Source organism: Mesocricetus auratus, unplaced genomic scaffold (genome assembly GCF_017639785.1).
Source record: "Mesocricetus auratus isolate SY011 unplaced genomic scaffold, BCM_Maur_2.0 Super-Scaffold_100027, whole genome shotgun sequence".
Taxonomy (NCBI): Eukaryota; Metazoa; Chordata; class Mammalia; order Rodentia; family Cricetidae; genus Mesocricetus; species Mesocricetus auratus.
Window position 1 is genome coordinate 22,737,680 of NW_024429208.1, and position 27,350 is coordinate 22,765,029.

The following is a 27,350-nucleotide window of genomic DNA, read 5'->3' on the forward strand; positions in this document are numbered from 1 at the left end:
CCAACATCAAAAGTTGGCCATTCAGAAGAGCAAAAGGTGATTCATTGCTTCTTGCGCACATCGACAGACCGGTTGTGAGCGTACTCCTGGACCTGTTGCCAATGTGAAAGGGTCAGGCTAAGCAGAGTGGTAACTGTCTGGCCCATTTTCTCGAGAGCGATGACAAACGACACTAAGACGGACGAACAGATAAGAAACAAAAACAAACAGATTTTCGCTGCGCGGCTTTGACGAAAGTCAAAAGCAAATTCAGATCGGGGACGGGGGCCTTGTGCTCCCGTCCTTGTCCCCTATCAGGATGGAAACTCCCTCGGCCAGTGGGACTTCCCCAAACAGACGGGGCAGATTCCTAGGCATCTACCCCAAACAACCGAGTCCCTAAGGACTCCCAGATACAAACGGGGCAGATTCCTAGGCATCTACCCCAAACAAACGGTTCCTTAAGAACCCCAAATACAAACGGGGCAGATTGACATCCACCCCTACAAATGAGTACTCCAAATACAAACGGGGCCCCCAAACAACAGAGTACTCCAAACGCTACCAGGACGTCTCCTGGAGCTTACAAATGCATACAGCTGTATACTACAAACGCAGGCGCGAGAGAATAACAGGCATAGACAGACAGCAGACAACAGAAACAACAGAAATTTAGTCCGGACAATTCTTACCTCCCAGAAGTGGGTCGGTGGTCCCTGGGCGGGGTCTCAATTCCCGGCCAATGCACCAAATGAAAGACCCCAACCGGGGGACTTCCACGGGAGGGAGACCCGAACCCAAGGAACACCAAGACCACGACCTTGGATGCAAACAGCAAGAGGCTTTATTGATAATACACGGGTACCCGGGGCGTCTCAGTCTCGGGAACTGAGAGCCCCGAGCTGGGGACTCGGGGTTCTTTTATAGCAAAAAGCGCAATACAGAAGCGAGAAGCCTAGTTACGGGACCCTGATTGGGCAATTTAAATGAGGCGGGGGCTCAGAACGAGGGCAATTAAGGTTTCTCTCAGAACTCAAGTCTCGGCCTTGGCCCTATCTGAGGAACAATAGGTCTCTGTGCTTGCCCAATCTTGCTGGGCTGGCTATAGACACCTGTGTCCCTGGGCAGAGTTCCCTTCTGATAAAAAAATGACTATTCAGCTGTGGGGGAAACGGAATTTTCCATGAGCCTCAGCTTGCCTGTGTGGGCCGGGGTCTTTCACAGCTATGGATATAAAACTCACTCAAGCTTTGAACTCCTCCCTCTTCCAAGACAGAGTGGAGTAAGGAAACCTGGTGGAGCAAGTTAGGGCGATTTCTGCTGACTCCAAGCAGAGTACAAATGAGCCTAGAGAGGGGTGATCCCAGGGTACGGGGGCTCTCCAGGAGTCAGGAGGTGAGAGGCTTCCTTTCTTGGTGGACTTAGGTCCCTACCAGCTCCCAGCATCCCTCCTTACTTCACCTGTGGGTTCTAGCAATGGGCAGGGTGTCTCAGACCCAGCAAATTCCAGGACCCTGCAGGTAAGCGCCTGGCTGCTTGAAGGCAGCAGGCCTGTCTGAGAAGGTATGTTCCCCAGCACCAAGAACCTCTTGTCCCAGGGCAAGCCTGTGTCATCTCACAGGCAGACCTCACCTGGTCCTGCTCCCCAGCTCTGTGCCAGGCTGTGACTAACAGGAAGCCTGAAGCTGCAGAAGGAAGTCTTGCATTTAGGAGCTTTGGAAATTTACAACCAATTTCCCTGTGGCATCTCACCTTGATTTTCCTTACCTAGCTAATTTGTCTTCCTAAGTATTTTAAGCACCCCTAAAGTCACTTGCTGCTATTACTAGTCCTAATTTCTAAGTTTAGGACAGGATTTTACTAGTCTCCATTCATCTTGAGGAGTCCCTGGGTAGCATTATCTCACAAACCAAAGTATTCTGGTTTGTGTTAGAAAGGTGTGTGTGTGTGTGTGTTGTGTTGTGTTTTGTGTGGGGTGGTGCTCCTGTCCATTTGGTACAGAGCATATACATGGGACATGTTTACCTTGTGGTGGGCATTTCAGATGGTTTCCTTGGCAACCACACTTACTAACCCCTGGGATCAGGGGGGAGGGGGAACCTCATGTAATAGTGAGTAAAAAAGCGTGTAATTGGCTTAGTGGGCTCACTGTGCATCTTTGTAAACCTGAACTGACCCTGAACTGATTGGAGGGGTATAGTTTTGTTTAGCAGTTTGTTTATAGGGTTGGTTTTTGTTTTGTTTTATTTTGGTTTTTTGAGACAGGGTCTCATGTAGCCAAGTTCAGCTTTGAACTCCATATTATTTACACACACACACACACACACACACACACACGAATAAAACTGGGCTTAAAATCCTAATTCTGCTGCTTGCACTCCAGAGAGCTGGCATTACAGTGGTGAACCTACACCATCAACCTCTCTGAACTCTTTCGAACTGACTTTATTTAGAGGTTAACCTTCTTGACCAAAACAATTTGAAGGTGTATTTTAGAAAAATGAGAATATGTGAGAGAAAGACTATAATGCTCACGAGCCACCTGCCCTGCAGTACAAATGAAGCCCCAGCAGCCGTGCCCACGGCATGGGACACAAAGCCTCCTGCTCCCGCTCTGGCCTCTTTCCTCTCCACCATGAGCCACGTGTGTTTGAGCACCACCCTCTGACTTAACCCAAGCACAGGGAGATGTCAGGGACATTTACATTGCCGTGAGTCCCCTAGTTCTCAGGACAGTGCTAGTGACTGCTGGTGTTCCTTGCATTTCCTGACTCCTGACCCCTCCTCCTCAGCCTGTTTGATGTTCATACTTCAGTCTGCAGTTCTGGCTTCCTCAGGGACGGAGCACACTCACAGCAGCTTCGGACAGCACAAACACAGAAACCGCGGACATTTTCAACACTCGACGTCATCCTATTCCTACGTCCTACCTTCAGAGATGATATCCTAGGGCCATTATTGTTTACATTCCACCGAGGAATACCAATGTCCTTTGGTGGCAAAATGGCATGAAACAGGAGAGGAGTACCTGCATGTAAGCACGTAAAAAATGTAGGTCAGTTACATAATAAAATGCCCAAGCCCACCCACTTCATTCACTTCAGGGATGGTGTGTGTTAAGAATGATGTTTGAGTTGAACATAATGGCACCTGCTTATTATCCAAGCCAGGGGGAGCAGGAGGATCATGAGTTCGAGGTTAGTTTGAACTCCATAGGAAGATCCTGGTCAGCCTGTGATACATTCATATGCATATGGGATATTTTACTTGCCCGTATGTCTGTGTGTCATTTGCATATGGTGCCCACGGAGGCTAGAAGAGAATGTTGGATCCTCTGGAACTGGAGTTACAAATGGTTGTTAACTGCCTTAACTGTTGGAAGTTGAACCTAGGTCCTATGAAAGAGCAGCCAGTGCTCTTAACCACTGATACACCGAGTAGGTGTGGTGGTTCACACCTATAATCCTAGCATTTGGAAAGCTATGACAGCAGGATTACCTCAAGTTCAAGGCCAACCTGAGCTACACAGTGAGATCTAGATCAGCCTGGACTTCATGGTAAAACTTATTTTACAAAATGAAACAAACAAAAGGCCTAACTCTATAGGTTTTAGGGTTTGTGCTTTTTACAATCTCATACATGCACAGAATGGATTGTGGTCATGTCCACTCCATTTCTCTCTCTCTCTCTCTCTCTCTCTCTCTCTCTCTCTCTCTCTCTCTCTCTCTCTCTCTCTCTCTCTGTCTCTCCTTCCATTTCTGCTAACTTCCTTCTCCTTCCCCACTAGCCCCTCCTACTCTCACATCTTGAATGCAGTGTGCAAACTTGTTCAGGTAATGACAGCTGCTGTGTGTTCCTGATTGGGATGGCTGTGCCATATCCAGAGGACCACGTTTTGTATCGTTCCTCTCCATCTTCCAGCTCTTTTGTGGTATTCCCTGGGCCTTGGAGGGGGTGGGAGAGGGGTGACAGAGATGTCCCATTTCAAAACAGAAAGGGGAGGGGGCTGGAGAGATGGCTCAGCAGTTAAGAGCACAGGCTGCTCCTCCAGAGGACCTGGGATTGTTCCACAGTTCCCACAGCTCTCCACTGTCTGTAACTCCAGTCTCCATAGGATCCAGCACTCTCTTCTGGGCTCTGTATGCATAAGGCTAAACATGCCTGCACATAAAATAAGCATTAAAAAAGGGGAAATAAAGGAAAAGAGAGAGGGGAGAGAGGGAATGTCTCACTTAGTACTGAGCACTCTTAATTCCATAGTTTATGTGTAAAACACCTCAGTCATAGCAGACTATAGGATACTATAGGAAACTAAAGCCAGCAAGATGGCACAGTATGTAAGGGCAGGTGCCGTTAAGCCTGATGACCCGAGTTCAATTCCCAGGACTCACATGGTGGCAGGAGAAAACCAACTTCCTATAGTTGCCCTCTGTGGTGTGGCAGTCATGCAAGCTCCCCCACCCTGTACATGTATACATACATATACACACATACATATGCACACATAGATACACACATACTATCTTTGTTAGGGTTTCTGTTGCTGCTGTGAAACACTATGACCATAAACAAGTTGGGGAGAAAAGGGTTTATTTGACTTATACTTCCACATCATAGTCCATCACTGAAGGAAGTCAGGACAGGAACTCATGCAGGGCAGGAACTTGGAGGCAGGAACTGATGCAGAGGCCATGGAAGAATGCTTCTTGCTGGCTTGCTTCTCCCTGACTTGCTCAACCTGCTTTCTTACAGGACCCAGAACTACCAGCCCAGGCATTGCACCACCTAAAATGGGCTGGGTCCTCCCCGATCAATCACTAATTAAGAAAATGCTCTACAGGCTTGCCTACAGCCCGATCTTATGGAGGCATTTTCTCAGTTGGGGTTTTCTCTTCTCAGACAACTAACTCTAGCTTGTCAAGTTGACATAAAATTATCCAACGTTTGCATGCATGCATACATACATGCAAATACTATCAAACACACATATGTACACACTATAGGGAAAAGGGACCAGTCAAAGAAACACACTTTGGCTCTGCAATCAGAACCAAAGAAATGTACCCTGAACCTGAAACCAGTCCAAAGGAACACACTTTGTCCCTGGAATCAGAGTCAGTGGAAGAAATGCACCCTGGCCCTAAAATTGGAGCCAAAAGGCTAAAAAGGACCAGAGAAAGAAACACACTTTGGCCCTGAAACCAGAGCCAAATCTGACCCTAATCCTGTGCAGAAAACTAACCAATCCTGGAGCAGAGCTCTAGCCAATCTGAGTTCAGCACTGAAATTGGACCAATACTGACCCTGGAAAAACTTCCTCGCCCCCAAGAATCCCTATATAAACCTGTGTATGTTCAGCTTAGCTGGTCCAGCTGCTTTCTTCCAACTCTGGGCAGAGCAGAGCGAGCAGGGCTGTAACACTTTTGCCTGGGAAACCTTCCCTTGGCTCCCTGCTCTCCCCTCTCTGCTCTCCAGGAGCAGAGCTGAACTGCAGCAACTTCGCCAAGAAACCTCCTGCAGAGCAAAACTGCTATACCAGGTGAACATCCGCAGCTGGAAGACCCTGTCCTGCAGGAGCAGAGCGGATACACTGAGGAAGCCTTTCCCTGAGTCAAGGCTGTAAACTGCTAAGCTTACTACAACCTGTGGGTGGTCCTTGGCTCATGAGCTCCAGGGTACCTTTCCACCTGAGCTGTGTGACACTCAGTATTCTGTGGCTCCTGAGCTCCAGGATACCTGACCCGCCCGAAATGCACACATACAAAAATAAAAGAAAGTGGCCGGTGCCAGGTTCAGGAACCCTGGTTGTGTGTCTCCCAGCAGCTGCCCATTCGTTTAGCACTGTCCCATCATCCTTGAGCCTTCTTTGGCTTTCTCATTGTCACGTGGGCTGCAGCTAAGACAGTCTCATAGGAATGTGAGCCGTTGCCTCAGTGGGCACAGTTTCAGTTAATTTTGACTTTCTCGTTTCTGTCAACAATAGAATGCTGACACCCTGGAGTAGAGTTTTGACTCATTTCCTAGAAATGTCTATGGCTTCACTCTGCTCCTGTTTGTCCTGTGCAATTTACTTATTCTGAGTTATATTATTTCATAAGTATATATTGTTACATATATTATAATGTAAACATATAAGTTATTGTGGTGGTTTTAAAGAAAATGGCCCCCAAAGGGAGGAGTTGTCTATTAGGAGGTGTGGTCTTGTTGGGGTATGTGTGTCCTTGTTGGAGGAAGTGTGTCACTGTGAGGGTGGGCTTGGGGGTCTCTTGTGCTCAAGCGATGCCCAGTGTCACAGTTCATTTCCTGTTACCTTTGGATTAAGATGCAGAACTCTCAGCTCCTTCTCCAGCCACCCGCCTGCCTGCATGCCGCAATGTTTCCCACCCTGATGATAATGTAAACTTTGAAACTGTAAGCTACCCAAAATTAAATGTTTTCCTTTATAAAAGTTGCTGTGGCCGGGCGGTGGTGGCACACGCCTTTAATCCCAGCACTCGGGAGGCAGAGGCAGGCGGATCTCTGTGAGTTCGAGGCCGGGCAGGACCGATAGCCTCCAAAACAATACAGAGAAACCCTGTCTCGTAAAAACCAAAAAAAAAAAAAAAAAAAGTTGCTGTGGTCCTGGTGTCTCTTCACAGCAATTGAAGCAATTGAAACCCTAAGTGATAAATAGTATATGATTTTTCTTATCACAATATCCCCTTACCAGACAGCTCAAGATTAACCCAGCCCTTTAATAATTATTTTTAGCATTAGAAAGACTATGTCCGGGCCAACCTAATCCACATTCTGAATTCAGGATAGCCAGGGATACATAGATACACCCTGTCTGAAAACAGCAACAATATCGAGACTGTGTTCAGGATGCTAGAGCTGTGTGTTCTTTGCTCAGAACATGGCTTCCATAAGGGACAGTGTGTTGGCGAGTTACTATTGGCGCATTACATGGAACCCACCTCTCTGTGTGACTTCAAATGTCTCCCCCGAATCATCCTGGATTCCCCATCCCAAGAGCAGACGCCTCGGTTATGCTGTGACTTTCTGTTTACCGTCTGGTTGCTAGGCGGTAGTATATTCCATTAATATTGCCCTTCCTGGAGGGCCTCTGGGGTTGGGGCTGTAGCTCCGTTGGTGGAGAGCTTGCATGAAGGTCTGGCTTTGATCCCCAGAACCACATAAACTTGCTGTGGTCGTGCATGACTGTAATCCCAGCTGTCAGAAGGTAGAGGCAAGAGAATCAGAGGTTTAAGATCATCCTCAATTATATATATATAAATAAAGTTCCAGGTCAGCCTAGGCTACCTGAGACCCTGGGCAAAAGAATGACTGCATTAGAGAAGTTGCAGCGCTTCCTTTGGAGACACGTGTAAAGGCTTATTTACATCGCTTAAAACTATGGCCAGCCATGGTGGTGCACACCGTTAGTCCCAGTACTGAGGAAACAGGGGCAGGTGGATCTCTGTGAGTTCAAGGCTAGCCTGGTCTACATAGTGAATGTCAGGCTGGCCAGGACTACACAGTGAGACTGTGTTTTGTTTTGTTTTTGAGACAGGGTTTCTCTGTATTGTTTTGGAGGCTGTCCTGGAACTCACTCTGTAGACCAAGATGGCCTCAAACTCACAGATACCCTCCTGCCTCTGCCTCCCGAGTGCTGGGATTTAAAGGCATGCGCCACCACCGCCCGGCTGTGAGACTGTCTTTAAACAGAACAACCAAAGCTAACTATGGAGCCAGGTTGGCGGGACTCACTGGTCATTCTCAACATTTAGGAAGTGGAGGCAATAGAACAAGGGATTCACAAGGAACCTTAAGTATGTGAGAATCTGTATTTTTTAAAAAATCGTTTAATCGTGTCTGCAAATTCCCTTTTTCATGCAGAACCCATAGGTTCTGGGGACAAAGGAATAACATCTCGACCATCACTGCACAGCTGAGCATAGTGACAGCTTCCTTGAGCCTCTGCTGCTCAGGGCTGCCCCGTGGGGAGGAATGTTTGTGTGGGGGCTGCAGATACCCTTCCGAGGCCCCGCCTACCTCATGCCTGCAGCTTCCTGTGCTGGCAGCCAGACATGTCACATTATGTCCTGAGGCCACACTAACGTGCCCCTGACGTTTCCAGCCAGCCTCAATCCCCCCTTTCTTTCCTTCCTAGGGTTGTGTAAGTGCCAGGAGGTCACTGTGTCAGCAAGCTGAGAGGGAAACTGAGCCAAGATGTCAGGCCGGAGCGGGAAGAAGAAAATGTCCAAGTTGTCCCGGTCAGCCAGGGCCGGTGTCATCTTTCCAGTAGGTCGGTTGATGCGTTACCTGAAAAAGGGGACATTCAAGTACCGGATCAGCGTCGGTGCACCCGTCTACATGGCAGCCGTCATTGAGTACCTGGCAGGTAATTCTGGCATGTAAGGGACCTCACACCGAGGTCCCCGCCCTGTGGGATCCTTCACATTTGGGTAGGATGCTGTGGATCACCCAGTGCCTGGCTCAAAGATACTGCAGGTATTGATGGGGCTTTTCCTGGCCTTCTTGCCTAAGGTCGGCTTCTGGAGGCTTTGGGGAAGGAGAAAGGGCTTTGGGAAGTTGTTCCACATAGGACAGAGTCCACATGGAAGGTGCTCTTCTACACCTGCCAAGCAAAGTGTGGCTTAGAGTAGCAAACGCTATACACGACTTTCTAAGCTCACAGGAGACAGTGCAGAGAGTGTTCTGGTAAAGGGAGAGGGCTCTTCGCTTTGATCAGATTGCGCTTTAAGTCCCTGGGGGCAGGGGTTGTTTTCTGTTTGGGTGGTTTGGTTTGGGTATATTTAAAGTGGAAGGGGGTGAGATGGCTCAGATGGTGAAGTGCTTGCTGTACACTCATGAGAACCTGAGTTGTTTGATCCAGAGAACTCATGTAAAAAGTGGGCACAGGGCCACAGGAGAAGTGTAAACAGGTGCATCCTTGGGGCTTGCTGGCTAGCCAGCCTTGCCAATCAGTAAGTTCCAGCACACACACACACACACACACACACACACTCAAATTGTCATGCTTGTAGGGTGAGCACTGTACCTATTGAGCCTTGTCCCCAGCCCCAGGAAGAGAAGGGTTTTGGTTTTGAACCAGGGTGTCTGTTGCCAAGACTGGCCTGGAATTTTTTTTTTAAGACAGGGTTTCTCTGTGGTTTTGGAGACTGTCCTGGAACTAGCTCTTGTAGACCAGGCTGGTCTCGAACTCACAGAGATCCGCCTGGCTCTGCCTCCTGAGTGCTAGGATTAAAGGTGTGCGCCACCACCGCCCGGTGATTGGAATTCATTATTTCACCAAGCTTACTTCATACTCCATTCATTCCTCCTGCCTCAGCCTCCTCAGTGCTGGGATCACAGGTGTGTACCACTGCACCCATTAGGTAAGATGCTTGTTGCACTTCTTAATTCTACTTAACATTTACATTGTCTTCTTGTATTAAACCAAAACAAAACTTAAAATGGTATGGTTGCTTTTTAAGAAATACATCACCTGGGCAGGGGTGGCACACGCTTTTAGTCCCAGCACTCGGGAGGCAGACACAGGCTGATCTCTGTGAATTTGGGGCAAGCCTGGTCTACAAAGCTGCACAGAGAAACTCTGATTTGAAAAATCAAAAGAAGATGGAAGGAAGGAAGGAAGGAAGGAAGGAAGGAAGGAAGGAAGGAAGGAAGATGTAGTGCTGTCGTGGTTGGGTATGGTGGTGCACACCTTTAATCCCAGACTTGGGAGGCAGAAGTACTCAGATATCTGAGTTAGGGCCCAGTCTGGTCTACAGAGCAGTTCCAGGACAGCCAGGACTACACAGAGAAACCATGTCTCAAAAACAAGCAAAAGAAATCTATGCAAGTCAAACATACAAAATTGTAGATATCTAACTGGGATTAGTCCCTCTACAGTGTCACAGTTTGTCATTCCCCCTCCTGCATAGCAAAGTTAAGTGACATGAAAATTCTGCCCAATTGAAAAGCAACCTCCTGGTCCCTCTAACCTCGGCACTCTAAGCACTCAAGAGGCAGAGACAGATGGATTTCTATGAGTTTTGGACTAGCCTGGTCTACATAGTGAGTGCTAAGCCAGCCAGAGCTACATATAATTTTTAAGAGAAAGGAAAGCTGAGCGTCATCCTGAAGCCACATACCACATAATCTAATAGGGCATTAATTTCAAAATATATGTCCCCTCTTCTTTTTTTGGGGGGGTGGGTGTTGAGACAGGGTTTCTCTCTGTAGCTTTGTAAACCAGGCTGTCGAACTCACAGAGATCCGCCTGCCTCTGCCTCCCGAGTGCTGGGGTTAAAAGCGTGCGCCACCACCGCCCGGCTTGTGTTCATACTTCTACTACAGTGCCCCAACCTTTAATTCAGCAGATGAGGTCATGGGGCTGGTAAGATGGCTTAGTAACTACAGTGCTTGCTATGCAAGCATGAGGACCTGAGTTAGTAGCCCAACACCCATGTGAAAGCCGTGCATGGCTTATAACCCCAACACTGGGAGGGAGGGAGTCCCCAAAACTCACTGGCCAGCCGGTCTATTCAAAAGAGCAAGCTCTCATTTCAGTGAAAGACTCTCAAAAAGTATGGTATAAAAAAGGGGGACGCTAAGAGGGACACACACGGAGGGCCCAGGAAGGGAAAACAGTTAAGATCTCCTGGGTAAGCTGGGAGGGGGTTAGAAGGAAGGGGATGAGGAATGGGAACATGAGGGATCAAGAAGACCCAGTTGGGGGGAAAGATGGAGGGGGAGAGCAATGGAAGAGAGATCTTGATAGAGGGAGCCATTATGGGGTTAGGGAGAAACCTGGTACTAGAGAAATTCTTAGGAATCCACAAGGATGACCCAGCTAAGACTCCTAGCAATGGTGGGAGAGGGTGTCTGAACCAGCCTTCCCCTTTAATCAGATGAGTGACTGCCATAATTGTCACCGTAGAACCTACATCCAGTGCCTGATGGGAGCAGATGCAGTGACCCACAGCCAAACACTGGGTGAGCTCTTGGAGTTCAGTTGAAGAGAGGGAGAAGGGACCATATGAACATGGGGGGGGGGGTCAAAAGCAGGATGGGGAAAACCACAGAGACAGCTGACCCTAGCTAGTGGGAGCTCATGCACTATAGACTGACAGCTGGGGAACCTGCATGGTACTGAACTAGACTCTCTGAATGTGGGTGACAGCTATGTGGCTTGATCTGTTGGGGTGGGCCTGGCAGTGGCACCAGGACCTATCCCAGGGCCATGAACTGGCTTTTTGGAGCCCACTCCCCATGGTGGGATACCTTGCTCAGCCTTGATAGGGGGTGGAGGGGGCCCCTCTCTCTCTCTCTCTCTCTCTCTCTCTCTCTCTCTCTCTCTCTCTCTCTCTCTCTCTCTCTCTGGTCACTGTGTCAGTGAACTGTTAGTAAACTCAGCCACTGCTGAGTATTCCAGTAAAGGCACGAGAAGAATGTGGAGTTCATTAGTGCTTTCTATTCTGGAAATGCCATATAAATATTTAACTCTGGTGTTTGTTTTGTTTTAGTGCTTTTGCTAATTACATCTGCCTGGCTACTATGGCATACTTATGGCAAGTTTCAACCATTGCCCTAGGTTTTCTGGATGATGGCAGCTCTATGGGCTATTTGGTTTAAAATTTGGTTGATTGCAAAGACATGTGCAGAATCCCCTGTTCATTTCAGGCATGAAATCCTTCAACACACAGAGACTTGTCTGTGCACGTCCACACAGAACATTTGTGCAAACACATGCACCCTTCCTTCCCTCTTCAGTGAGGCATGTTGGCCCACTGCCTCCAGCTTTCTAGTAAATGGCTTTCTCATTAAACTCACTCTTCTTTTTTTTATTTTATTTTCCAGTTTAAATTTAGATAAGAAACAAAGTTGCTTCACAAGTCAGTTCCAGGTCCCTCTCCCTTTCCCTCCCCTCCTCCCGTGCCCTCCCCCCAACCCCCCCCCCCGTTATCCCCTCATTCCCCCAGGGAGGGTGAGGCCCTCCATGGGGATGTCCATAGTCTGTCATTTCATATAGGGCAGGGCCTAGACCCTTCCCCAAGAGTTCAGGGTGAGAGTGCACCTCACATTGTTCTATGGGAGTCCAAAGTCCGTGTGTATACTTGGGATGGGTACTGATCTGCTGCCCAAGGCTCAATAGATTCCCTAGGCCTCTTCACTGACACCCAGATTCAGGGGGTCTTGATCAGTCCCATGCTGGATTCCCAGGCTGATGCCTGGGATTCAAGAGTTAACCTTTGTCTGGTCAGCTGTTTCTGGGGGTTAAACCAGCCCAGTCTTAATCCCTTTGATCATCAGTCCTCCCTCTCTGTTACTGGCTTTCTTGAGTTCAGCTCAGTACTTAATCGAGGGAGTCTGCCTCTTCTTCGATCAGCCACTAAATGAAGTTTCTGTTTCCCAGACTCTCTGGCCATAGGATTGTAGGCTGGCACTCCCCAGATCTATGTCTAAAATCCATATATGAGAGAGTACATGCCATGTTTCTCTTTTTGTGACTGGGTTACCTCACTCAGGATAGTTTCTTCTAGTGTCATCCATTTGCCTGCGAATCTCATGATTCCATTATTTTTTTCTGCTGAATAGTACTCCATTGTGTAGATGTACCACATTTTCTCTATCCACTCTTCAGTTGAGGGACATCTAGGTTGCTTCCAAGTTCTGGCTATTACAAATAAAGCTGCTATGAACATAGTGGAACAGACATCTTTGTTGTATGAATGGGCATCTTTTGAATATATGCCTAAGAGTGGAGTTGCTGGGTCTTGTGGTAGGTTTATTCCCATTTTTCTGAGGAATCTCCATACTGATTTCCAAAGTGGCTGAACCAGTTGGCACTCCCACCAGCAATGGAGGAGTGTCCCCCTTTCACCACATCCTCTCCAGCATAAATTGTCATTGGTGTTTTTGATTTTAGCCATTCTGACAGGAGTGAGATGGTATCTCAGAGTTGTTTTGATTTGCATTTCCCGGATGGCTAAGGATGTTGAGCACTTTCTCAAGTGCCTCTCAGCCATTTTAGACTCCTCTATTGAAAACTCTCTATTTAGTTCTGCAGCCCACTTTTTAATTGGGTCCTTTGATGTTTTGGAGACTTGCTTCTTGAGTTCTTTGTAAATTTTGGAGATCAACCCTCTGTCAGATGTGGGATTAGTGAATATTTTTTCCCATTCTGTGGGCTGCCTTTTTGTCTTTCTGACTGTGTCCTTTGCCTTACAGAAGCTTCTCAGTTTCAGGAGGTCCCATTTATTAATTGTTGATCTCACTGTCTGTGCTACTGGTGTTATGTTCAGGAAGCTGTCTCCTGTACCAATTCGTTCAAGGGTACCACCCACTTTCTCTTCTAAGAGGTTCAGTGTGGCTGGATTTATGTTGAGGTCTTTGATCCATTTGGACTTAAGTTTTGTGCATGGCGATAAACATGGATTGATCCACATTCTTCTACATGCCAGTCTCCAGTTATGCCAGCACCATTTGTTGAAGATGCTTTCTTTATTCCATTGTATATTTTTAGCTTCTTTGTCAAAGATCAGATGTTCGTACGTGTGTGGGTTAATACCCGGGTTTTCAATTCGATTCCATTGGTCTACCTGTCTATTTTTGTGCCAATACCAAGCTTAAACTCATTCTTCTATTTTCTCATTTTCTTGTTTTTTGTTTGAGTCCCACTGTGTAACCCAGGCTAGCCCAGAACTTGGGCTCCTTCCACTTCAGCCCCCCCAAGAGCAGGCATTTGTAAACAGGCGCACTAAACCTATTCACATTTTTTAAAAAAGATTTGTCTTTTATTTGTATTTGTATTTAAAAGGATTTGTTTTTTATTTGTATTTGTGTATGTATCTATGTAAGTATATCCAACATGTGAGTGTATCTCACATGAAAACCAGAACAGGGTGCTAGACCCTGGAGTTATAGGAGGCTGTGAACCACCCTACCCGACATGGGTTCTGGGAACTGAACCCTGGTCCTCTGGAAGAGCAGCCAGTGCTCTTAACCACTGAGCGATCCCGCCAGCCCCTCATTCACACTTTTTAAAGCCAATGCATCATCTTTCCACAACTGAAAAATAAAACAAACCATTGCAGTAACTACATGGTGGCTCACAGCCATCTCTAGCTCTAGTTCTAGGGGATCCAAAACCCTCTTCTGAACTCGGCAGTCTCCATGCACATGCATGGTGCACACGTGTACATGAAGGTAAGACACTTGAAGATACAAAGTATGCAAATTTAAAAGAAATAAGAAATGCCAGAGAAATAAATGGTGTAAAGTACCAGATATATTCAACCTGTGGCCTTTGGACCGCATACACCTCTAGGTATCTGTGATGACAGCCCAAAACAAAAATCACAAATTTTAGGATGGGAGGGATGGCTCAGCAGGTGAAGACACTTGCTGCATAAATCTGACAGCATGGGTCTGACTCCCAGAACCCACATAAAGGTAGAAGGAGAAAACCAACTCCACAAAGTTGTTTTCTGATCTCCACATGTGTGCGAATGCACACACACACACACATACACACACCAATAGTAATATAATTTGATTGTCTATTAAGCTTCCCCTGTAATTTCAGCGGAAATCCTAGAGTTGGCTGGAAATGCTGCAAGGGACAACAAGAAGGCCCGGATAGCCCCAAGACACATCCTGCTGGCCGTTGCCAATGATGAGGAGCTCAACCAGGTAGGTCTGCACCCGAGACTCAACTTTGGGAGACAGGGATTAACAGATGGCACACATACTCCTGGGTGGACCCAGCCAGCCATCAGTCATTCTTGTGATAGTTCCCAGTTCCATACACACACACACACACGCACACGCACACGCACATGCACACGCACGCATGCACATACACACACCAGGGTGAGGTAGAGAAGAGAAAATACTGATGGCTCTGCATTCAGAGTCAAGATCAAATCCCCTCTTGAACAGACTCTGCCTTGCCTTCAAGACCTTGTCCCATCATTAAATACAAGTCGCCGCATGCATGTACTATTCCTGACAATTTCTTGACTCAAACCTTGTGGATGATTTATTGGGATCTGAGTAGGAGAGTCCTTATTTATGCAGTAGAACTGATTGACTCCACAGTCAAGTGAATGCCAGGCAAGCTGATGGGTAAATAGTATGAGAAATTTTATTTATATTTATACTCTTGATGTCATTGTTCTCAAACTAAAGAATCTTCAAAGTTGCCAATCCATCATAGATTGACCATTTTCAAAAAAAAGTAATAAAAACTGATCACTAGAAAAATGAGAAATAAGCTGGGTGGTTGTGGTGGCGCACGCCTTTAATCCCAGCACTCAGGAGGCAGAGGCAGGTGGATCTCTGTGAGTTCGAGGCCAGCCTTGTCTACAAAGCGAGTTCCAGGACAGGCTCCAAAGCCACAGAGAAACCCTGTCTCAAAAAACAAACAGACAAAACCAAAGGCATGAAAATGAAAATCCTCAAACATTCGTTGTCAGAGTCAGTGGTGCTGTAACAGCTTGCTGTAGATGTTTCTAGACTCTCGAGTTGTCTGTGCTGCTCTGGTCACATATGGGTGGCTAGTGGTTCAGCTGTGGGTTGAGACCACTGTCTGCTTTAAGATATTCAGAATATATGGCCATGAATTGATTATTCAAAATATATCCATTGGGAGGTACACGGTCAAACATATGTTCCTGATAGGACACGGGTTTCAGCGTGTGCAAACCACTGGATCTCGTTCTTGTGTTAATCTTTGAATCCAGGTTTGACCAGCTATGCTTCCTACCTGTGAAACCCTCTATTCTCTGGTGTCATCTGAAATTCCAGAGCCCTGGGCATTGTCCCAGTTCCAACGTCTCTGGCCCTTTGGTTTTGCCTTGCTTTTGCTGTCTATGCAAGACCACAGACCAGCGGATACCTACTGAGAAATGCTTTGCAAGGGCAGGATGGGAGAGCCAGTAACTGCATGTTAATCAGTTCTATTAGTTAAGCAGAAGCCAGACTCAAGCCTTGTTAGGCCCGCACTGAGACCTGAGTTAGCCGGCAAAGACCTGACCAGCTCCTTGCATTTCTCTGTCAGCTACTGAAAGGAGTGACCATCGCCAGTGGGGGTGTCCTGCCGAGAATTCACCCTGAGCTGCTGGCCAAAAAGCGAGGGACCAAAGGAAAGTCAGAAACGATCCTCTCCCCACCCCCAGAGAAAAGAGGAAGGAAGGCCGCATCGGGCAAGAAGGGGGGTAAGAAATCCAAGGCCACCAAGCCCCGGACGTCCAAGAAGGTGAGTCACAGGGCATTTCGGGAGCAGGGGTTACCATTGCCTTAGACACACTGCTTCTCTGTGGAACTCTAACCCCCAAGGAACAAGGTTAGGAGGTGGAGCCTTTGATCAATGGTGAAATCATGGTGACACATCCTTCAGGTGCAAGATTAGTGTGTGTCTTAGTTTACTTTCCCACTGCTGTGATAAAATACCCCAATGAAAGCAACTTTAGGGAGAAGGAGTTTATTTTGTCTCATAGTTCAAGGTTATAATCCATTATGGGGGTGGAGGGAGTCGAGGTGGGAGTTTGGAGCTGGGGATGACAGCACACATCTTTAATCCCAGCACTTGGAGGCATAATCTGGTGGATCTCTGAGTTCAAGGCCAGCCTGGTCTACCGAGGGTGTTCCAGGACAGCCAGGGCTATGCAGAGAAACCCTGTCTTGAAAAGCCAAAAAAGTGACAGGAGTTTGAAACCACTTGTCCACATCTACAGACAGGAAACAGACCATAAAAGAATTCTCGACTCCCTTTCTCCATTTAATGCAGTCCAGGATCTCTGCCAGGGAATGATGCTGCCCACAGTGGGCAGTTTTTTTTTTTTTTTTTTTTTTTTTGGTTTTTACGAGACAGGGTTTCTCTGTATTGTTTTGGAGGCTATCGGTCCAGCCTGGCCTCGAACTCACAGAGATCTCCTGCCTCTGCCTCCCGAGTGCTGGGATTAAAGGCGTGCACCACCACCGCCCCACCAGTGGGCAGTTTTAATGAAATCAAAACAATCCCTCACAGGCATGCAGAGTTCCGTGTCCCAGGTAATTCTAGATCCTGTGAAGGTGGCAGTACCACCCATCACAAAACCCTCAAAGTAAGGCCCAAAACAACTTCACCTCCATCACTTGAGGACACAGTCACACAGTTTCACCTGTGAGGAAGCCAGCCCTTGCCAGACACAGAATCTTCTAGAAAACCTTCATCTGGATCTTCCCGGATCTCTAGAACTAAGAGGAATATGCTTCTGTGTTTACAAGTCACATGTCTACGTTATGTGTCAGATCTTCCTGAACAGATAGAGATGCCCTTGCAGTGAGAAGGAAGTCAGTGTTTGCAAAGGTCCAAAGACACTGTAGCTTAGCACTGGGATTGAGTGATAAAATTGTGTATGGTGCTGGGTGTGGTGGCACAGGCTTCTAATCCTAGTATTTTGAAGCTGGGGCAGGAGAATTACAAATTTGAGGCCAGCCTGGGCCATCTAGTAAGTCTCAATCTTACTAGAATGAGCAGGGAGGATATGTTTGCAGAAGAGTAAAGAACCTTTCAGGTGGTGCTGGAGAGATGGCTCAGTGGTTAAGAACACTGACTGCTCTTCTAGAGGACCCAGGTTCAATTCCCAGCACCCACAACTGTCTGTAACTCCAGTTCCAGGAGATCCCATGCCCTCTTCTGGTCTCCAAAGGCACCAGACAATGCACATGGTATACAAACACATACATAGGCAAACACCTAAACCCCTAAAATGATAGAATAAAATAAAATTTAAAGAACCTTGGATTCTAGAGTTGACATCTTCATGTTTCCAAAGAATGGTGGCTTTCAGGTTCTCTTTTTAAAGCAAAGCTGGACCAGTACTCCCCTGCTAAGTCACATTCCTGGTCCTCAGATCATTTGTGTGTGTGTGTGTGTGTGTGTGTGTGTGTGTGTGTGTGTGTGTGTGTGTGTTCGAGACAGGGTTTCTCTGTGTAACAGCCCTAGCTATCCTAGAACTTTCTCTGTAGACCAGGCTGGCCTCAAACTCACAGAGATCCACCTGCCCTGCCTCTTGAGTACTGGGATTTAAAGATGTGCACCACCACTGCCAAGCTACCTCAGACCCTTCTTACTGCTTGAATTAGTCAGCTTTTATTGCTATAACAAACTGAAATATTCAACTTCTGGGGAAGAAAGGCTCATGGTATCAAAGGCATCAAGTTCATATTCACGTGGCCCTGTTACTCTGGAGCCAGGTCAAGACAGAACATCTTGGCAGTAGTGTATGGAAGAACAGAACCGCTCACTTCATAGTAGCCAGGAAGTATCAAGAAAAAGAAGAGAAACCAGGACCCCAGCATCTGCTTTAAAGGCACCTATTGAATGACCTGACTTCTTTTCCACTGTGGCCTGCCTCCTTAAGTTTCTACCACCTCCCAATGGTGCCACAAGCTGCCTATCAAACCTTTAACACATGACCTTCAGAGGACATTTAATGACTGAACCCTAACACTGTCCCCACCAAAGTCAGGAGTGACATCAACTTAGGGTGTTGTTATCCACCGTGTGCAAAGCTCGGGTTGGGTGTTAAGCCACCTTCAGGGTCTCACAGACAGTGCCCTGGATTTGGTCAATAGATTCCATGTGATTTGTGCAGCTTACAAGCTAAGTGACTTAGCTCCATGATGCCACCACTTGTGGAAAAGTATTTTCGAGTTTGGCCTAATGCAGTAAGCACCGGTCACATGTGACTATTACAGTTTGAGATAAAATTAAGCTGGGGATGTAGCTTAGTGGTGCAGCACACACCCATCATGTAGGAGGCTCTGGGTTTTCTCCCAAGCATTGAAAAGAATCCATTTCACATGCTCAGTAGCCCTGAGCAGGAGAGATGCCGAGTGTTTCCATCGAGGGTGGTAAACGACAGGAACTTTACAGGTCCTCATGAGAACACAAAAGTTCACGCCCCTGCCACATAGCCCCAGGACAATCCTGGGGAGGACGGAGGCCCAGCATTAATGCAGCTCCTTGACCCTGCTACTTGGCTTAGAATTCAGTGGCTCTTGATTTTCCTAACATTGCAACCCTGTAATGCAGTTCCTCATGTTGTCGTGACCCCCAGCCATAAAATTATTGTTGGTGCCACTTCATAACTATAATTTTGCTGCTGTTATAATCATAATGTAAATGTCTGATATGCAGGAGATCTGATCTGCGACCTGAAGGGGTTGCAGCCCACAGGTTGAGAACCACTGGCTTAGATGCTTGTAACAAACTATAAGTGTAGAAAGATTAACATAAGCAGTCAAGAATAGCCCCTCTATGTCCAGATTTGGATAAAGACTACAGGACCTGTTAGCTCCTGTAATAGTCGTGATACTGTGGGGTTTTGTTATTTTGTTTACTGTGGTTTTGTTTGTTTACAATAGGTCTTTTGTAGTCCAGGTTGGCCTCACTTGTCTTTGTAGCTGAGTGCTTGGATGCTATCACACCTTGGGTATTGAGTGATGGAGGCTATCACACCCGGGCTTCCTACCTGTGAGACCGGCACTCTGGCAGCATTACCTCTCCATATTGTGTTACCCTTTTCTTCTCCTTGCATTGCCGTCTCTTGTTGCTCTCCGTCAAGACGAGACTGAAGAGCTTGGGATGTGGCTCAGAAGCACCCTGCATGATTAGCGCTGTGAGGCCCTGAGTTCATTCTGTAGACCCCACCCCCACCCCAGAGAAAAGAAACAGCAGAGGGGCTAGTGGAGGGGGTGAGCGAAGCATAATGATATGTGTGTGTTGATGTCATAGCGAAAAGATGGGAAAAAGGGAGGGAGGGAGGGAGGGAGGGAGGGAGGGAGGGAGGGAGGGAGGGAGGGAGGGAGGGAGGGAGGGAGGGGAAGGAACAGAGAGGGACCAGCAGAGTACACATGATGCCCACATTCACTGCAAAACAAATCAACCAGAATTTACCACCTGACCGCTTCCCTTCACACCCAAGTTGTTGGCAGCCATGGAAGAACCATCCTGCAGTCGCAGAGGAGGCTTCTCCAGACTGTTTTCTCATCTCTCTGGTTTTCACCCACAGTCCAAACCAAAGGACAGCGATAAAGAAGGAACATCAAATTCCACCTCGGAAGATGGGCCGGGGGACGGTTTCACCATCCTGTCTTCCAAGAGCCTCGTTCTGGGGCAGAAGGTAATAAACTCCAGAACTGGGCTGTGGTGCGCCCCTCTGTATAACCCCACGGTTCACAAGCCGCCGTACCTCCTTCTTCCCTTCCTCCCTTCCACTCAGTTCTTGAATTGCCCATTTTTAAAGGAAAATCCACGTGATGTATGCATTTCTAGAGCAAACCAGGCCTTTGGTGCTGAGAATGGCTTGTACTGGTCAACCTAAGGTCACCTAAAGTCATCCTAGAGAATCTGATCAATAGGATGGCATTCCTGGTTCTGCTGGAGAATCCCCAAGCCCCAGTTATGTCTGCACCCACCAAGAAAAACCCATTGCTAACTCCCAACCAGGATCGAAGAGGCCTAGCTTCCATGATGAAATGTCATTTAACAGAGGGAGAGAATAGCCATGCATGTTTCTTGACTATGCCGGGTGCTAGAAATGAATTATTTGTCAATAAGTCAGTCTGCCTGCCTTCCTGAGCTGCAGAAAAAAATAAAATGAAAACCTAACAGGATGGATTCCAGCAACATCTCAACATCCTGCCAGACATGCAAGTAATTCATCTCTACTCGGGACAAATTCACTGAGCAGACAATTTATATATTGAGTCAACTGGGCTGAAATAAGATGCACCGGGAGGTAGCCAGTGAGTCAGCGAGCCGAATCTCTGGTTGCTGCCTGTTCTCAGCCTGCCAAACAGTTCATTTCCATCCATACAGTGGGGATCCCAAGGTCTCTGGGGAGCAGAGATGTGGTGGGTTCCTCATTCGTTTCTGGCACACACCTTTAATCCCAGCACTCAGGAGGCAGGCAGATATCAGTGAGTTCAAGGCCAGGCTGGACAGCTAGGGCTGTTCCACAGAGAAACCCTGTCTCAAAAAATAAAACAAAAAGAAGAAAAAGAAAATCAAAAGGAAAATGAAAGAAACTAAGATGCAAAAAGGTGGTATGAATGTCCAAGGAACATCCCCCCAAATTTATCTAGAGAATCAGAAAGTTCCTATTCATGTGAGGGAAACTGGGAAATGCTCTTCATCCTCCTCTGCTGAAACCACATAGACAGCCCAAAGAACGTGGTACTCGGGCTGAGGATGTAGCTCGGGGTAGGGTGCTCACCTGGCATTCACAAAGCCTTGAGTGTGTCCATAGCACAGGAGGAGGATTGGGGACGAGGCAGTTGTGGGAACCCAGAACCTACTCCTCCACGGCAATACTGCTGACCTCCCCAAATGTTCTGTCCTGTCTCGGGGGTGAGCAGAGAGCAAGCCTCGGGCTGCTTTCCACACACAGCCACTGAGACGATGTGTCCATAGAGACCAAGGTCACCAGGGTTAGGGACGAAAGACACATAAACGATGAAGAAAAGAAAGAGGAAGGGAGAGCCCATTTCTGTTCCTGATGATGGAGGCTGCGTGTTTGCAGTCTGCTGGTCTCAAGAGCTCCTGAACTCAAAGGCGCCCGCTCAAAAACAAACCCCTGGAAGCCTGGCACAGCAGCTCAGGCCTATAATCCCAGCATTAGGAGGTGAAGGCAGAAGGAGTTGAAGGCAAATACCAGCTATATAAGTGACCTCAAGACCAGCCTAAGCTACCTGAGGCCCTGTCTCAAAACCAAATACCTGGGAATTTGAGCCCCCACGCTGACCCTCAATCTGAATAACTGAGAAAAATAATGCTGATGGCTAAATTAAGATGATTTTCTGTGGGAGTTAATCTTGCCCCTAATCACTGTCTTTCCTTCCTAATGCAGCTATCCCTGACCCAAAGTGACATCAGCCATATTGGCTCCATGAGGGTGGAGGGCATCGTCCACCCAACCACAGCCGAAATCGACCTCAAGGAAGAGATAGGTAAGACCTGGGGTTTGGAGAGGTGTCATGGCGTAGCCCACTGTCCAGTTCTCGTGGACTCGGTCATCCTCTGCCTGAGGTCCCCCGTGGAAATGTCTCTCTGTGGATAAAGTGGCCTCACTGGAGAGGAACAGGCAGTGCTTTGATTCTACACAAATTTTGTCAAGCTTCTTGTGGGGTGCTATATTGAGACAGACCGTTTATGTACAACCTGATGGCACTTTCTCAAAATGACCGAGCTCAGCAGGATGGAGTACACAAAGCTCAACCCTCAGCATGCCATAAACTGGGTGTTCTGTGTCACGTGTGTAACAGTGACATTCAGAAGGTAGAGGCAGATGCATCAGAAATTCAAGATTGTCTTTGACCACGTAGGGAGTTTGAGGCTAGCCTAAGCTACCTAAGACCCTGTCTCAAAACAAAGAGTAAAGACCATTGTGCAGCCAGCACATTGATTGGTGAGTGGTCCCTTCCGGCCCTGCCCCTTTTCATGACTTCCTCTGGAGGAAAGCAATCTAACAGCACAGAGGGGCTTGTTTGGATGTGATTGAAATGGCTCCATATACTCTTCATGCCTGGCTCCTTTAGCTCAACTTAATGTCCGCAAGATCTGCCCAAGCCACTGAGTGTGCTTGTTTATTTTCTTGGCTGTGTGGTATTTCATTGCATGGATATGCCATAGTGGGGCTTCCATTCGGTAGCTGATGGTGGCACCTGGGTCATTTTCATACGGGGCCATCCTGAGCGCCGCTGCAACGAACATGGTCGCACACGTTTTGGATTCAACTTCACATGTGTTCTAAGTTCACATGTCGAGAATGCTCCTGGTGGAAAGGAAAGGGGACATGGGAACTTGGGGTACACCACTGCAACTTCTGCACTCAGGAAGCAGGCAGGACGGTTATGAGCTGCATTTGGAGACACTATCTCAATTCCCCCCAGCCCCCAAAAAGAGATAAAGGGCACTTTAGAAAGAACTAAGCAGCCGGGGGGTGGTGGCACATGCCTTTAATCCCAGCACTCGGGAGGCAGAGGCAGGCAGATCTCTGTGAGTTTGAGGCTGGGCTGGACTGACAGCCTCCAAAACAATACAGAGAAACCCTGTCTCAGAAAAACAAAAACAAAAAAAAGAAAAGAAAAAAGAAAGAACTAAGCAATCCGGAGGCCTGCATCACTGTGCCAACCCCATGAGTTGTGATGGAGGTTGTAAGCAGTGATGTAAAGGACAAGGGGGGGGGGTGGGGAGTGACACACTGTCAGAGGCAAACATAATGGCCACCATCTGGTCCATTTGCAGCCATGTTGTCCGTTTTCACAGTACAAAACTTGTTTTAAACCCTCCATTGAAAGGGTGAATGGAGGGGCTGGAGAGATGGCTCAGTGGTACTGAGTTCAATTCCCGGCAGCCACATGTGGCTCACAACTATCTGTAATGAGATCTGGTGCTCTCTTCTGGCCTGCAGGCAAACATGCAGACAGAACACTGTATACAGTATAAATAAATAGAAAGGAAGGAAGGAGGGGAGGAAGGGAGGGAGGGAGGGAGGGAGGGAGGGAGGGAAGGAGGGAGGAAGGAAGGAAAGGGTAAATGGAGTGAATAGTTGAACCCGGTACTAGCGGTTCATCCCTGGGTGGTGGCCTCAAACTACTGGGCTCACTATTTCTCTGGCACCAGAGGCCATTTGCTATGCTAGAAAGTTGGTGGGGTAGCACTGGGCAATAACAGAACTGCAAATCGTCTTGTTTCTTGCCGAGTTACAGACCCTGACATTGCCTTTCAGGAGGCAGAGGAAGGACGCCCCCTAGTGGCCAAACCTCCAGCTATGTTTTGTTTGCAAACAAAGCAAGTTTCTGTTTCAGACATCCTCATAGTTCTACTTCTCTGTTTTAAAGTAGGGTGGGGTGGGGTGAAGCACGCTGTTGCGGAAGTGAAAAGTCAAGTTTGGACCACGCTGGTGGACCCTGTGGCTGACCTGTGGCAGTCAGAGGAGGTGAATTGGGCTAAGAGGCAGGCAGATAGGCAAGAGAGCAACCTGAGTCGCCTTGGTCTCTCTCCAGGCACTTACAGATCACTTCCTAGCTGTGTGACTTTGGGTGTGCTCACAGGTGGTCTGAAGACCAGATGGCACAGGGCTGGATGCAACACCAGCTCACCCCAACTCCCTAACTGACAGGTCTTCATTGTTGCTGCGTCACTAGGAGACTGCCATCAAGAGTCCATCCGGTACCACCAGCACCCAAGTCAGTCGTCCTGTCCAAGCCCAGGCCCTGACTTGTATCCCCTAGCACAAGATTTAAAAAATGTGCTAGGGGATACAAGTGTAGCTTGGTGGTAGGACCTTGCATCATATGCACAAAATCCTAGAGTCAATCTGCAACACAAAATTTAAATGTAAAGACACTTACTGCCCAGGCTTGATCCCTGGGACCCACATGGTAGAAGGAGAGACCTAACTTGCCCAAGTTGTCCTTTGACCTATACACACATGTGCACACATGTTCACACACACACACACACACACTAAGTGAAATGGGGGGGAGAAAAGTCTTTTAACCCAATGCCTCTCCCACACTTCTTTGAGGTCTATTTACTGAGAAACCAGACCGATTTTCTCCCAGTTTGGATTTTTTTGCTTGCAGTATCACTAAACATGTTTCTACCTGCTTATCTGTTTAAATCGACAGTAGATCTAGAGACTTCAAGACATTCAGGCTCAAGAAATAGGGTCTAAGGCAGTGGTTCTCAGCCTGTGGGTAGAGACCCTTTTAGGGGTAGTATGACCCTTTCACAGGAGTGTGGACGGAAGTTTCTGTATCACCCTGTCCCACAGCTATTTAGTCCCAAATAAACACACAAAGGCTCATATTAATTATAAACTGTTTGACCTATGACTTAGGCTTCTTTTTTTTTTTTTTTTTTTTTTTGGTTTTTACGAGACAGGGTTTCTTCTTTGTATTGTTTTGGAGGCTGTCAGTCCAGCCCGGCCTCGAACTCACAGAGATCCGCCTGCCTCTGCCCCCTGAGTGCTGGGATTAAAGGCATGCGCCATCACCGCCCAGCTTAACTTAGGCTTCTTACTGGCTAGCTGTCTCTTGATTACTAATCCATAACTATTAATTTGTATATCCCCACATGGCCTTTTCTTACCAGAGAATGCCCATGCATCCTACCTTCCCAGTAGCTACATGGCATCTCTCTTGAGACTTTCTCTCTCTGTGTGTTCCTCTTCCCAGCATTCTCCTTGTCTGGTAGTCCCGCCTGTGCTTCCTTCCAGGGTAACAAATGGGACATGGCATCCCTAGTTTTCAAGGCTTTCCTGACATACTAACCCATATCCAACAATAAGACTCTATTGAAAGGTCGTTCACCACAGTCCCCATTGTTCTTCTTTGTAGGTAAAGCCTTGGAAAAGGCTGGGGGTAAAGAGTTCTTGGAAACAGTAAAAGAGCTTCGCAAATCCCAAGGCCCTTTGGAAGTTGCTGAAGGTAAGTGTGAGACTGGGCTGCATCCCAGCCTGGCTCAACCCCATCCTTGCAGTCTCCAGCCTCTCACATCCATACGTGGTCATTGTATACAACAAGATATGCCATCCCTCACCCCCACCCCAGTTAAAAGCCAGGCACATTCGTTGTCATAGGCCTGTGACCCATTGGTGGGGAGGTAGAGACAGGAGGATCCTTGGGGTTCATTGGCCAGTCAGTCTAACCTACTTAGTGAGGGCTAGGCCAGTGAGAGTTCATCTCAAAGGAGGGGACAGTCTCCATGAAGATGACACCAAGACTTCCTCTAGCCTCTACTCTCTCTCTTCTCTCTCTCTCTCTCTCTCTCTCTCTCTCTCTCACACACACACACACACACACACACACACACACACACACACCAATGGTTTGAAAGAAAATGGCCACCAAAGAGAGTGGCACTATTAGGAGTTGTGGCTTTGTTGGAGTGGGTATGGCCTTCTTGGAGGAAGTGTATCACTGTAGAGGCAGGCTTTGAGTTTCATATATGTTCAAGCCACACCCAGCATCTGAGTCCACTTCCTGATGCCTTCTGAGCAAGATGGAATCAAGAGGAATCCTTAAAGCTGCCCATGAGGAGAGATAAGGAAATTGTAGTTTGAGCTGATGAGATCACTGAGCCAGTGACAGTTCTCACCATGGGCTTAAAAACCTGAGTTCAGCCCTGGGACCCTCTCAATAGAAGAACTAGCTCCCTGCATTGTACTTTGACATGTGTACTGTGACCTGCATGCATTAGTGCACACACATGCGCACACACACAAATATGATGCCCCACAAAAAAAATCAAAATAAAGTGGGTAACAGCTAACCTTGCCTTGCAGAAGGGTAGCAAGTTCTGCTCTTGACCTTGGCATTAGTTGGATGGTGTCTTAGATACTTTTCTATTGTGTTGAGCAAATAGCACAACCAGGGCAACTTAGAGAAGAAGTTTACTGAGGACCACAGTTTCAGAACGTGAGTCTGTGACCATCACAACTGGAAACATGGCTGCTGGCAGACAAGCATGGTGCTAGAGCAGTAGCTGAGAATTTATGCCTTGATCCACAGAGAGAAAGATAACTAGGAATGGCATGCACTTGAAATTAGTGTGTGTGTGTGTGTGTCACTGTGGAGTTGGGCTTTGGGATCTCATATATGCTCAAGCCACGCCCAGTGTCTCAGACCACTTCCTGTTGCCCACGGGATCAAGATGTAGCTCTTTCTCCAGCACCGTATATGCCTGCATGCTGCCGTGTCCTGCCAGGGTGATAATGGACTGAAGCTATAAAACTGTAAGAGTTGCCATGGTCATAGTGACTCTTCACAGCTATAGTAACCCTAATTAAAACAGGGAGGGAGGGAGGCAGAGAGGCAGGGAGGGAGGGAAGAAAGAAGGAAAGAAAGAAAGAAAAGAGCCTAGAGAAGTGGCTCAGAAGTTAAGAGCACTGGCTGCTCTTGCAGAAGACACAGGCTATCTTCTAGCCTCTTAAGGCAGTGCAAACATAAATGTAGGCAAAACACCCATATGCATAAAATAAACTTATTTTTTAAAAAAGAGAAGAGGAAGGAGGGACTAAAGAGATGGCTCTTCCAGAAGACCTGGGTTCAGTTCCTAGCATCCATATGGTGGCTCACAGTCATATTTAACTCCAGTCCCAGAGGATTTGCCCTTTTCTGGTCTCCTTGGGTACCGCATACATATGGTACACAGACATGCATGGCAGGCAAAATACTCATACCTAAAAAAAAAAAAAAAACATGTTTTTTAATTAAACCTTGCCAGGTGGTGGTAGTGCACACCTTTAATCCCATTACTTAGGCAGCAGAGGCAGGTGGATCTCTTGAGTTCTAGGACAGCCTGGTCTACAGAGCGAGTTCTA

The 27,350-nt window shown here is 47.4% G+C and overlaps 1 protein-coding gene across 2 annotated transcripts in view; it reads left to right on the forward strand.

Moving 5' to 3' along the window:
* LOC101840911 (core histone macro-H2A.2) overlaps positions 1 to 27,350 on the forward strand; it is a 50,375-nt gene that overhangs the window by 18,375 nt on the left and 4,650 nt on the right. Inside the window, exons 1-7 of one of the 2 annotated variants that reach the window (XM_040732142.1) lie at positions 3,401 to 3,536; positions 8,132 to 8,362; positions 14,555 to 14,661; positions 16,031 to 16,228; positions 20,031 to 20,141; positions 21,870 to 21,969; positions 25,366 to 25,455. In XM_040732142.1, the coding sequence (XP_040588076.1) occupies positions 8,191 to 8,362; positions 14,555 to 14,661; positions 16,031 to 16,228; positions 20,031 to 20,141; positions 21,870 to 21,969; positions 25,366 to 25,455 (778 nt within the window). In that variant the 5' untranslated portion in view covers positions 3,401 to 3,536; positions 8,132 to 8,190. Of the gene's footprint in view, positions 1 to 3,400; positions 3,537 to 8,131; positions 8,363 to 14,554; positions 14,662 to 16,030; positions 16,229 to 20,030; positions 20,142 to 21,869; positions 21,970 to 25,365; positions 25,456 to 27,350 lie in introns of those variants that run through there. The other variant, XM_005070830.4, reaches the window with a different exon arrangement.